The sequence below is a fragment of the Gymnoscopelus microlampas genome, assembly GCF_963454915.1.
Source record: "Gymnoscopelus microlampas genome assembly, chromosome: 22".
In the NCBI taxonomy this organism is placed as follows: domain Eukaryota; kingdom Metazoa; phylum Chordata; class Actinopteri; order Myctophiformes; family Myctophidae; genus Gymnoscopelus; species Gymnoscopelus microlampas.
The window spans coordinates 10729615-10742621 of NC_139959.1; the positions used below are offsets into that span (position 1 = coordinate 10729615).

At 44.9% G+C, this 13007-nt stretch overlaps 1 protein-coding gene across 1 annotated transcript; it reads right to left on the minus strand.

The window, feature by feature from the left end:
- Window positions 1–2726: 2726 nt before the first annotated feature.
- On the minus strand, window positions 2727–10814 carry LOC311039315 (chondroitin sulfate glucuronyltransferase-like). The gene is made up of 5 exons (XM_084049110.1): window positions 9445–10814; window positions 7481–7802; window positions 6567–6809; window positions 6149–6331; window positions 2727–5044 (listed from the first exon to the last, which is right to left on the minus strand). The coding sequence occupies exons 1-5, from the start codon at window positions 9729–9731 to the stop codon at window positions 3770–3772; spliced, it is 2310 nt and encodes a 769-aa protein (XP_083905236.1). The 5' UTR covers window positions 9732–10814; the 3' UTR covers window positions 2727–3769.
- Window positions 10815–13007: the final 2193 nt, after the last annotated feature.

The window sequence follows — 13007 nt, forward strand, 5'->3', positions numbered from 1 at the left end:
CAGTCAGTGATGACAGGTAAACTGCATCACAGATGTCTGTCTGCCTGCAGGTACAGAACTGTGGGAATTCTCTTCTGCTCGTGTAAAGAACATGAGCAGAAGCAATAAAGACAGTTATGTGTCATCATTACAGATTATTTTACTCTTTTAAACCATTATGGATATGTTATGTAGAACAAATGGAAATGTTGGCTTGTAGCAATGCCTGCCTGAGCCTGACTGAGAAGTCTTGCCTGCACTCAGTGTTGGAAAGTAACTAAGTGCATGTACTCAAGTACTGTACTTAGTTACTGAGGTATTTTTACTTTACTGAACGATTTTCAATACTTTGAACTACTTCTACTCCACTACTTCTCAGAGGGAAATATTGCCACTACAACTATTTGCAAACTTTAGTTACTAGTTACTTAGGAGATTTTGATTATTATTACAAAACATACATTAACCACTTCAGCCCAATATACTTTGACTATTTGAAAATAGCAGATCTACAAGCAAAGGATTTTCATGCATTTAAAAAGAAATTGTGAAATAGGACATTCTGACTTTTGGTACTTTAAGTATATTTTGATGCCAAGACTTTTGGCATCAATACTTTTTGATGCCAACATTTTTAATACCGTACTTTTACTTGTAACATTTCTAAATGATGGTATTGATACTTTTACTTACAGTAAGTTTTAAAAAAGGGAGTACTTTTTCCTCCACTGCCTGCACTTGATTTGCAGCACTTTATGATGCATTCCCACAGGCCAAGTTTTCACATAAAAACAATTTTAGTATTCTAGCGCTGCAGTTACATTCTTTTAAATGTTTGATGGCAACATTCTCTTACATGATGTAGCAATAACTTTATATCGTCTCTGTCGGGTGGAAACCTCATATGTCCAAAACCGTTACTTTTCAGGATTCAAATTCAAAAACAGCAAAAGTAGCAGATCTAAAAACTCAAGCAAGCGGATCTGCTACTTTTGCTGCTTCGTGTGACTCTGTAGTACGATCAAGGAAGGCGTTAATTTACGAAGAAACACAAAAAAAGTTAGAATATGGAGATAAGAGGTTTCTGCCGACAACAGCGATATAATAATAGGAAATAGGCCTAATTTGTTTGGTGTCATATGATCTACAGTAGAACAGGTCTAGTCAGAGGATCGTGTTAACTGCTACATACCTCAAAGCTGAGGAGATCACATAGTTAAAACAGAGAGCTGAGCTTTCTGTCTGTCTGGGTTACATTTCCAGCATGACTAACATGTTCCAAAAGAGGTGGAAGAAGTTAGGAATTTTTATGTTTGTGAATTCAATGCTTAGGAAAACAGGTGGAGGTCTTTCTGGAGCAGTGGTTCTCAACCTGTGGGTCGGGACCCCCGGGGGGGGGGGGTCCTCAGATGACAGTAAAATGATCGTTTAAGGACTTTTAACACCCAATACAAAAAAAAAGAAAAATTAAATGAATTGTAAAAAGACCATTACTGCATCAAAAGTAATCAACAAACTATACTATAAAAACTGGTCAAACATTGGCCAAATTGTCAAATAATAAAAGAAAGAGGCAAACATTTTGAAAACAGCCGATGTACAAGCCTTTAGATCTGCTATTTTCACAATATTTATGTGTGGAACCGAGTCAAACTAAATGTAATGCCTCAACTCCTACAATTCCAAGCGCTTGTCAGGGTGGGGGGTCCCCTGTTCAAATAGCATCCTGAAAAGTTAGGGAACCCTTGATCCAGAGAATAACATCAGTGCTGCAATGGCTAGCTTCATTTGACCTTACCTCAGGGGGGAAAAAAACTCTTTCACTTCACTCTCTTCAGCTGCAGTTGGAGTGGGGGTTGGGGGGGGGTATGTCGGCCTTCAGTGAAATCCTTCTCAGTCAGTCAGCTTGCCTTGGGAGTGGGGGAGGAGTGGTGGGGGTGGGAAGGTTGTGAAGTGGCTCATTGAGGCTGCCTCAACCATCCTGCTGTGAAGGTTATAACCACCCACCCTTTCTTGGACCTTGGCCAGGTGGACAGGACCCTCCCTGTGGGTTCAGCTCCACACCCCCCGCCCCCCCCCTCCCCCTCCCTAAAGGCACATGTGTGTGTGTGTGTGTGTGTGTGTACAGAATCTAGCCTAAATCCCAGGGAGGCCCGGGCAGGGGTGGAGAACAAACTGACTTAATGTGAGGAGACGGGGCGAGACAGGCCAGCCTGCTCCAGAACAAACTGTACATTACCTCGGGGCATCACAGCAGAAGCTCTATTAGGTAAAGCTGGGGAAGAAACACAGGATGTGCCACTCTGAATATGATCAGGCACAACATTGTTGACCACACCAATCTTCACCTATTTGGGTCTCTGTTCAGTTTGGTGTATATGACTTTTATTTTATATCGTCTCTGTCGGGTGGAAACCTCATATGTCCAAAACTGTTACTTTCCATGATTCAAATTAAAAAATAGCAACAACAAAAAAAAGCGGATCGACAAGCTCCAAACGTGTCGCTTCACGCCGTGTTTCGAGCTTGCAGATCTGTTATTTTGGATGCTTTAGTGTGACGCTGTAGTATGATCAAGTAGATTATTCATTTACGGAAAAAAAAAACACCAAAAGTTAAAATATGGACAAGAGGTTTCTGCCCCGATATAAACGATATTTATGGGGAGAGCTTTGTCTCATGGCATTCAGATCACAACAGCTCTTCTTCTGCCCACCCTGTACAACATGAATGGGGGGGGACACTGATCCGAGTAGAGTAGCAACTCTTTAATACCATGAAAAACAAACAAATCATAAACAAAATACAGTCAATGGCTTCTTTTTTGATCCCGGTATTCAAAATCTTCCAAGGAAGACTTAATGGCTCAAGTTCTCTCTCTCTCTCTCTGTGAAACAAAATATTAGCTATATTGATTCACAATGAAGGTCTTTGTTCATTCATTACTTCAAGACAGGACCTCTCAGGAGGTTTAATTGGGAGTATTACACCCATGGTGTCGATTTATGTGAGAATATGGCAGGAAGAAGTTGTAACATGACTCCATATATATATAGTCAACTATACACAGAGGAGTGTCGACCGTCTACGGTCAAAGGTTCATAGAGTCAAAGAGTTGCTTGGAAGCAGCAGTAACCCGCGGAAACAATCGTGTATCTGTACATGGCAGCACTCTGTAGGTCCATAAGTATGATTTATCCTGTCATTGACTCATTCATTACCCTGCCTAATTAATTCTCAGCTCGAAGGCAGTGTAGCTGTGGTTCATGCACCGACATGAGTCACAAGGCACCGTGTTGGTCCCCAGGTGGACACTAGGGTTGGGGATCCTTTAGGATTTTTAAACGATTCCGGTTCCTTAACGATTCCCTCTATTAACGGTCCGATTCCTTAACGGTTTCCCTTTATCAGTGACTATGTATTCCTATGTATACGTAACCTCACTGGTTCTTAAAGTGAGGTACAGGGGACCCTCTGGGTTACTTGGGTGGACCCTTAAAAAGGTCTGTAACTCTGAGAGTGTACAAATGGAACCAAACCAAATGGACCCTTACGGGTCCATTTGTACACTCTCAGAGTTATGGTGGTTCTTGAAATGAAAACATTTGAGAACCATTGGAATTGCAATTGTATAGCAGACGTGAAGTCCACATAACCAGCTCTGACAGTGTAGATAAAACCGGTTCCAGAAACGCTTCCAAATGTGATGGAAACCGATTCCTGGTTCCTCAATGTCGGATCCGGTTTCCTCCGGTTCCAGATCCCAGCCCTAGTGGTCACCCGGGCTCCCCTAGGTGCTGTTGGCCTGCTCCTGCTCAAACAGCGCCATGGCCAGGTGTGAGCGGGACGCCAGGCCCTCCAGGTTGCTCAGCACGCAGCGGTGGTAGATGTCCTCGCTGAAGCGCGGGTTGCACGTCCGCCGCACGTACTTCTGGATGAGCGCCGGCTCCACCGCCCGGAACACGTGCAGCCCCGAGTAGCGCACGAATATCTCGTAGACGTCCATGCTCTCCAGCAGCTCCTCGTTGTCCAGGATGTCGGCGGCCATCTTGGTGCGCGCCGTCATGTAGTCGGCGTTGTAGAAGCAGGCCTCGTCGAAGACGTGGCGGTCGAAGTGGCCGTCGCGCAGCGCCTCCGAGGCGAAGGAGGCGGAGGCGGCCGAGGGCTGCTGGTCGCGGTACATGACGGCCGGGCTGTACTCCTGGAAGTGGATGGGGAAGAACACCTGCCAGTTGCTGATGGCGTTCATGCGGCAGCGGTTGAGGAAGTCGCCGTTGACCTCGGTCCAGACGCTGGCCAGGAAGAACAGCGTGTCCACCGGGTGCTTCTTGGAGATGATGTCCATCAGCTTGACCTGCGACGGCACCTCCGTCTTCACGCTGATCCAGGGGATCTTCACGTCGCCGTAGCGCTTCTCCACCTCGGCGATCATGGCCTTGATGCCGGCGAACACGTCCGTCTGGCTCACGCGCTGCGCGTCGAACGGGTCGTAGATGAACAGGAAGGTGAGCAGCACGTTGTCGTGGGTGTCCAGGGTGTTCATCACGTACATGTCCAGGAAGTTGCCCACGTAGTCCTGGTCCTGGGCGATGACGGGGAGGATGACCTGCACCCGCGTGGCCTCCGTCACGTAGGGCATGGGGATGATCTCGATGGCGCTGAGGGGCCGCAGCAGGCTCACCCGCTTCCCTATCACCTGGCTGTGGCCCTTCTGCGTGAACACCTCCAGTGCCAGGTCCAACACGTACTCCATGCCGCGCGTGGGGTCAAAGCGCCGGTAGCCGTTGAGCAGGCGGCGCTTGCGAAAACGCAGCTGGGGCTGGTAGCGATCGTTGAGGCGCTCCACGGCGATCTCCAGCGCAGAGGTGACGTCGGCGCGGTCGGCCCCTCTCAGCTCGCACTTGGGGGAGCCGTCGATGCAGGAGTAGATGTGTTCCTCGGTGAAGTACTCCCAGTTGATCACCTCGAAGCGGGTCTTAGGCTTGAAGGGAGGGTTGATTCCGATGGGCCACGTGGCCCCGGCCTTGCCCTCGGGGGTCAACTCACTCAGGTTGCTGATCTGCATCTGGTCAACATGGATTAAAGCAAGAATAAAATCTCATGACTGAAATATTTTCAGTCCTAATGTGTGATTTGTGAAAACACTAGCACTGTTTCCTAAATGATTAACACAATATGTAAAATGATGATGTTTTAGTAATATTGTTCCTGCTGTTCTACAGCCAACCAGGTGAAGAAATCACAGAGTGAGGCTTTAACCTTCGCTTTTATGAATAGGGTTTTATGGAAGATGCCTCTGAACATATGGCTAGATTGACCACTTCAAATGCTCTAATCTTAAAATAATAGCAGAAAATAGCCGATCAACAAGCTCTCTATGGAATCTAAATGACTGAAATCAGTCGTGGCGACTCAGAACTTTAATCCATGGTTCAATGATGCACAAGAAAACAGTAAAACGGTAAAGCAATTTGCGAAAACATTTTTATTTTCATTTATCAAAAGGTATAATATAAGTATATATATAAGGTATAAAAAAATCAATTCTAGGCTACACTGGGTAAATCTGATATTTTCTAGTAATCTGTGTGAAATAAAATACTGTTACTTCACATAGTACGGTGCATCATAAGCTTTACGTTTGTGACTGCCAAGTCAATGTCAAACGGCTGGCATCATTTCCAATCATTCAATACTGAAATGTCTCACGTTGTGCCTGGACAAAACAGGCTATCCCACTCTCTGCCCGACATATCTAAATATTTGTTTTGTCAGGAATTTCTTCCAGAGCTCAAGACAGGCTGTGGGTAGGAGAATGGAACATTTGCAAGCAGCAGCACTCATCCTTGGACTGAGTCTGTTGTAGCAGTCGTATCAGATAAGAACACACAAACATTTAACACAGGCATACTGACAGCTTCAAACTGTACATTCCAGCCCGTATGGTCTTCCATTCCATTTCCAAATGTAGAATGTCAGTCAGCTGTTAGCTGCCTTAACCTATTTAGACTGAAGGCTGATTCTACAAATACCTTCTACATCAGTAGTTCTCACACTTTGAATGCCTCAACTCCTCATACAATTCGGTCCCCAGTTCACATATTATAATTTTTGGGGGGTCACAGCCAGAAAAGGTTGAGAACCACTGGCATAGAGGAAGAGTGCTCACCTGCAGCTGTTCGATCTGCCTGTAGGTCCACTCCAGCTCGATCTGACTGAAGCGCTTGTGCAGGCGGTACATGACGTTGGGTTCCGACACGGGGTGGACGGTGAAGGCGTTCTTAAACTGGGCGCTGTCCTCGCGCTCTGGGTCCGGGTTCTTCCCAAGCTCAAAGTAGCGATATGTCATCTCCTGAGAGGGCACACAGACACAAGCAGGCAGCCAGGGGAGTAAAAGAGTTAGTTTGGTGCGCTAGTAAAGTTGTATATACTCTGGCAGTTAAAGAGTTAAATACATTTTGATGGCAATACTTTTGTACTTTTTCGTATTTCTATATGCTGTATTGATACTTTTACTTAAGTAACAAATGTGAGTACTTCTTCCATCACTGGCACAGTATTCAATGAATCAACTGTGTATTATTTACCTGATGCACCTCCACACAGCTGAGGCCCAGGTAGTCGATGATGCAGCGGCCCAGCCACTCGTCGGGCCTCACGCTGAGGATGTCGTTGCGGCAGGTGTCCAGGTGAGGCTGCAGCCGGGCCAGCAGGCTGCGTGACAGCAGGTAGCCGTAGCCCCCGTGGCAGTACCGAGCCTTCTCCTCCCCGCCGATGAACTCCTCGGCCCGGCCCATGTAGAGGTCCTGCCCCGCACTCAGGTGACCCACCTATAGGCATGGGACGATAATAGTTACTTATTATCGTTTATCGTGATAAAATAAAATGAAAACGCTTACAAAAATCGAGATTTGAATGTATCGTGAAATCGCCCTCCGTCATACATTAGGAGGAATTCGCTTTTGTTGAGCTGCAAATTCAGTACCACTTAAACCCTCTGTACTTGATAAAACAAACCTATAAAGAGCGCATTTTGTACGCTCTTATTTCACTCGATTTCGCCAAAAATAGTAGAACTACACGCTCACACAACACTTTGCAAGCTTGTAGATCGGCTATTTTTAAGAAATGTTGTGTGGCTTTCCTGACTTTATTTTGGATAGTACAGTGAAGATAGGACAGGAAACGGGGAGAGAGAGACGTGGAGTGACACGCAGCAAAGGCCGTCGGGCTCGGGAATCAAACCCGCGACTCACTGTCAGGCTGCATTAGAGCCTATATGTGGCACGCGCCTTAACCACTAGGCCATCGGCGCCCTAGATCGGCTAAATTTGACGAACGTTCCACCCGGAATAGGGATTCAAGTGATTCAACAAAAGCGTCATTTTAAGTTTTAAACATACATTGATTATCGCAATAATATCGTTAAATCGCCAATATTTTTTGCCACAATAATTGTGACATGTACTCTTCATATTGCCCCAGCCCTAGACCCACCCACCAGCTCCGACAGCCTCTCGGCCTGGATGTAGGTGTCGTCCTGGGCCAGGTAAAACCAGTCGTAGTCCAGGCCGTAGTGCTGGTGGAGGTGGCGCACCGTCTCGTACATCAGCCAGACGGGCCGGTCGTCGCCGTGGGCCACCACGGCCATGCCGTGGGGCACCTTGGGCGGGCGCAGCCCCGTGAAGAAGAAGGTGCGGTGGAAGTGGTGCGCCACCGTGCGGTTCACCGCCACGGCCAGCGTGTTGAGGGTGGCCCGCGAGGTCAGCACGCCCACCAGCAGCCGCTCCCTGATGCCCAGCTCGGTGTGGATGTAACGGGTCCTGGAGGACAGAGAGTTGGAGGCAGAGGAGGAGAGGTAGATAAGACTGTGTGAGAGACAGAAATAAATCATCCTGAATCTGATCATGAAGATAAAACAAGCAAACCTCCTCTTTGTTTAAATTCTCCAGATCTTTTTTTCTGGAAATTTAAGATAATGTTCTGTCAATAGCTGTGGAATTAGATCAGCTACAGTTTAATTTGACAGTGCTTTAAATTATTTCTCTGAAACTATTAAAACAAGCATATACTAGCCTAAATACCTTGTAATTACAAATTATAATTGGCAGCCAGACACTATAAAGTGAGTCGAGGCATGAGACAACAGATTACCAAATCATAGCCTATACTGTACAATTTGGGAGGAAGAGTTTGCTATAAAAATGTCTCAATTATATTTACATGAAGCTAAGGAACTGTTTTTCCCCACAGGCCATCACTCTTAAATAGCATGAAAGAGTGACTGTGCAATAACCCTCAGCACTTGCACTAAAATTTGTGCCCTGTTTTTACAGTTTTTATGAGTGTTTTTAGGTTCTAGGTTGTCGTTTTCTTCAGTTTTTAGCAGCGCTTGATCTGCTCTATACCTGACTTTGTCCGTGTTCACCGTCAACGTTCTGATTGGTCAGACCCGTCAACAAAGTGATTGGTCAAGCTTCACGTGACACATGGCTATAAACACATTATAAACACATATCGATGACAAAATGTATCAAAGGCGCCGCTACCTTCACACAGGGTGTGATTTTTTTTTATTGTAGTGGAGCTTCTGTGCGTAAGTTATTCACATGTATGTACCTAACCAGTGGCAATAAAGTGAATCTGAAAAGGTATACTGTCCAATGTTTGCATCAGCAGCAAACATCACAATATTTCCCTTGTTTATCATGGAGGAATTGGAAATATAGTTTGGCTGCATACATGTTTACTTTAAAAAAAAAAAAAAGTCATAATCATGACACCCTGGAATGAGGCAGAGGGAGAATAGCTCCGATCCTAAATCAGCTCCACCCCCAAGGCCTCACAGAAACCCTTTCGGAGTCATGGAGATGCACATTAGTGTGTACACTACTACAGGTAATATGTGCTCTATAGTCTAGATCAGTGGTTCTCAAACTTTTCTTTGTATTTCAAGGACCAACATAACTCTCAAGATTGATTGATTGATTGAAATTGTTATTAGGCAAAAGAATGTAAAACAACACAGTTACATTTATAATACTTTTGTCTAAAAGGTCCGACCAAAAAAGTCCTTGCGGACTTGTTTCCGTTGGGGTCCTTGAAGAGTTAGGGTCCATTTGAGAACCACTGCTCTAGATCAGTGGTTCTCAAAGTGGGGTCCAGGGTCTCTCTGGGTTCCTTTAGGGGTTCTAAACTGAACCTTACAAGTCTGGAACTCTGATAGCCCTGAAACATGACTGTCATACCATGACAGTCATGACGCTTGTATACAAGCGTCATGTGAACCATGGCTGATACTCTGAAAGTATACAAATTGAACCCCATTTGTATACTGTCAGAGTTAAGGGGGGGACCATGACATTTTAAAGTTTGAGAACCACTGCTCTAGATTCATCCAATCAACAACTCAAAAAGTGCCCCAGCATGGTGCAAAGAAAAGAGGAAGAGAGTATTCCCACTCACCTGAGGACCTTCTTGTGTGGTTTGTTGGGGTCTTTGTGATATGGAATGACGCGTGGCGTGAAGTCCTGGTCGTTTCCATTCCCGTCCCTAGAGTCCCCTTGGGGGTCTCCTCCTCCTCGGCCCCCCAGGAAAACCCTCCCGTTGCCCCCCAGTTCATCTCCACAGGAGTCCTCGGAGTCCCCTTGGGTCCAGGACACCATCAGCAGGCTCAGGCTGCAGCCCAGAGACAGCCCCAGTATGAGGGGCAGAGCAGGCCTGAACACGGCCAGGAAGGAGGAGAGACGCATATCTATAGTTGCTACAAGCTGGACCGTCTGGGGAACAATATCACCAGTGTGTTGCAGCTTGCTTTAGTTTCTACACACACTTTAAACGTGTAAAAGTGTCATGAAAACACAGTTTAAACGTGTAAAACACCGTTTAAACGTGTGAAGGTGTCACGACGAAAACACAGTTTAAACGTGTGAAGGTGTCATGAAAAAGCTGTCGACCAAGTTTCAAGTCTCGTCCAAGATATTTCATATTTGAACAGAAAAAATGTTTGTTGTTGGCATTGACAAAACCCCTCTGCTTCTTCTGTTTGATGTTCCTCTCAGCTGAGCTGTTATTATCTGTGTAATAAATCTGTATCCATCTGTATTACAAGTACAACCTGCTACCCAAAGTACATGAACCATAAATAAAACGTAACAAACATCACACTCTATACTTTATGTCCTGACTTGTTCCATGTGTGCAGCTGAGCTATTAGTAGAAGTGCATGATCGCCAACGCATTTATGTGTGTTAATCTAACACTGGCATAAATAACAACATCGTCGTTATAACGTCATAACTATCGCGGCGAGTTGTAGTTTAACCGTGCATCCATAGTTTAGATAGAATGAATTAATGATTAAAATAGCTTAATGGTATATAGCTAACAAGTAGCTCAGTGACGTTAGACGGCTGGTTGTTGACTGGTAAAGATAACTAGAAGCCTAAAATAACCTCCCCTCTATCTGGAAGACGCATAGATTTAGGTTCCTAAACGGTATTTAAAATATATAGTTCTACATCCGATCGGTGAAGACATCCACAGACATGCTAGCCAGCTAGCATCACGTCGAGCTTCAGTGATGTTCCTCTTCCTTCTTCGTTGTAAACCCGTAGGGAACAAGAAGTCACCACATCATCATCATCGTGTCGTCCGTCGGTGTACGTAATGTATCATCACCTCCCTCCCCCCAAACAGACAGACGACCACCGGCCCACAGCGGACACTGTAGGGCTGGGACTAGTGGGCGCCACCTGGCAGCCTGTGTGCTTGTAGCGGCTGCCTGGTAACCGACTGGCAACTATTACTGTACGCTATGGACGGAGAGAGAGCAGCCCAGCAGACAGAGCCACCACTGGAGCAGAGCTGCGTTGCCAGGTTTTGCAAGAGAAACAAGCAACCAGTTCTATGAAAACACGCCCAAAAGAAGCGACCTTGTTATGAGCACTTTAAACCGGCTATTTGTTTTCTTTTCTTGAAACAAAATGAAATAAACAACAAAACATTGTCAGATGGGGGTTAGGGACGAATACATAATTCATGTAATAATTAATTGATTATGTAATTTGGGGGTCCACCGTGACATAAAACATTTGAAAACCACTGGTTTAAATAATGAAAACATTTGGAACTAATCCCAAATAAGACACTTTAGAAAAAAGCCCAAATAAACAACTACTTTTTAGAAACAAGCCCAAAACAAGCATCAACCCACCACAACTACCAATATTTACAAGCAACTTTACAGGAAAAAACAAGCCCAAAGTCGCTTATAATAAGCGGACATGGCAACACTGGTGGGCGGCACCATATATAACGGTGTTTAGCACCACGTTCCCTTATGTACACAATGTTATTCACTAGTATTACCGCCAGGGGACACAGTTTCGCAGCCAATGTACAACCACGAGGGCAGTTGTCTTGGGACTCTCAGCATCCTGCAGTGCAAATCAATCACTTTTGCTACCCTTACCCTACTCCTTGAGGGTAACAGGAAACCAAAACATTCCAAAACATTCTGGCACATTCCAAAACATTCTGGGCACTAGGGAAAACTGGCCACCTTGGAAGAGTGGGCACTCCAGGCACTCTGCGTGTCATACTCTCTCTCTCTCTCTCTCTCTCTCTGACCACAACAAAGTAAGTGGGGATACTCCCATAGTAATTAGGAACTGCTGGTCGATGAATACTTATACTTACAAGAACAACAGAAAGGATGCAATGATGTCACATGCATTACACACGGCCATGGCAAATCTTCAGTATGGACCTATTCTTGGAAATAGAACTGCTTCCAGACCTGTCAGCAGAAACCACACATGGTGCTGGAGATCTAAATCTCTGTTTGCAGATATGTATGGTCTGCTGCCGACGTAGGCTACTGAGTAATTACCGATTGTGTGGGTTCCAATTTGTATGTAAGACATTCAAAAGGTTTGCAAGAGAGTTGGAGTTTGATCATGTCATCTCCTCCCCCAGACACCCAACGTCCAAAATGGTATTTAGTCTGCTGTAAACACATGTGGTTGCTGTAGGGCAGAAACCTCTTATATCTCCATATTTGAACTTGTTGTGGTTTTCCGTAAATTAAAGCCATACTTGATCATACTACACTAACTACAGAGTGCCTCAAAAGCATCAGAAGTTGCTATTTGCTATTGTTGAATTTGAATCCTGAAAAGTAACTTTTTGGATATGAGGTTTCCACCTCACAGAGACATTATCCTCTTTACAGATAAACACTAGGCCTACTACAGCGTAGTATGCGTTTGCACACAGAAGCATCCTGTGTGCAGGCGAGGACCCCTGGGCGGAAATACACCCACAGGGCGTCTGCAGAGCAGACCAACACAACGATTGATGGCTAGCCTAGGAGATTAAAGACCCCTTGCCTGTGTTTGACAAACCACCCTCACATGAGTCCTGGAGAAACTCTGACATCAGACAGCCAGGCTCTGGTATGAAATGTCTGACTATCAGTCAAGACTAGAGGGATGAAGCTATTGGAGATCAAACCGGCTGATGGAGGTGAATTTGGTGCATGTGGAAGTGCATTGGGCCTATACATTTACACAGTGATATGGGAAAACAGCGGTTGTGGAAAACATTTAGGGCTTTCACGACTAGAGATTTTTACAGGTCGACTAATTTGACCCAGTGGTAGTCGACTAGTCGACTAGTCGAAATTTAAATTTAAAAAATAAAAATAAAAATAAAAAATTAAAAAAAAAAAAAAACTTTTTTTTTTTTTTTTTTGGGTGGCACTGTTTTAATACCATCCTACTACTATATTACTATTATTATTATCTTCCTGCCCTTATTTTTATGGCGTTTTAAGGGAAGCGCTTCTGGCACAGCAGCACAGCACCACAGCAGCGTCTCCAAGGATCCCCATTGCCCAATAATAGGCTTTTATTGGGCATGCTTTTGACCCCCTTTTGATAAAAAATAAAGTCAGGAGGATAATAATAATAGTAAGATGGGCCATTACTATAGCATTAAAAATTAAATTTTAAAAAAAAAAAAAA

Excerpts from the sequence above, each read along its gene's own strand:
- LOC311039315 (XM_084049110.1), bottom strand. The coding sequence starts at position 9,731 with ATGCGTCTCTCCTCCTTCCTGGCCGTGTTCAGGCCTGCTCTGCCCCTC. Across the intron at positions 7,803-9,444 it reads CCACACAAGAAGGTCCTCAG|GACCCGTTACATCCACACCG; the intron begins GTGAGTGGGAAT and ends TCTGTCCTCCAG. Across the intron at positions 6,332-6,566 it reads GCTGTGTGGAGGTGCATCAG|GAGATGACATATCGCTACTT; the intron begins GTAAATAATACA and ends GTGCCCTCTCAG.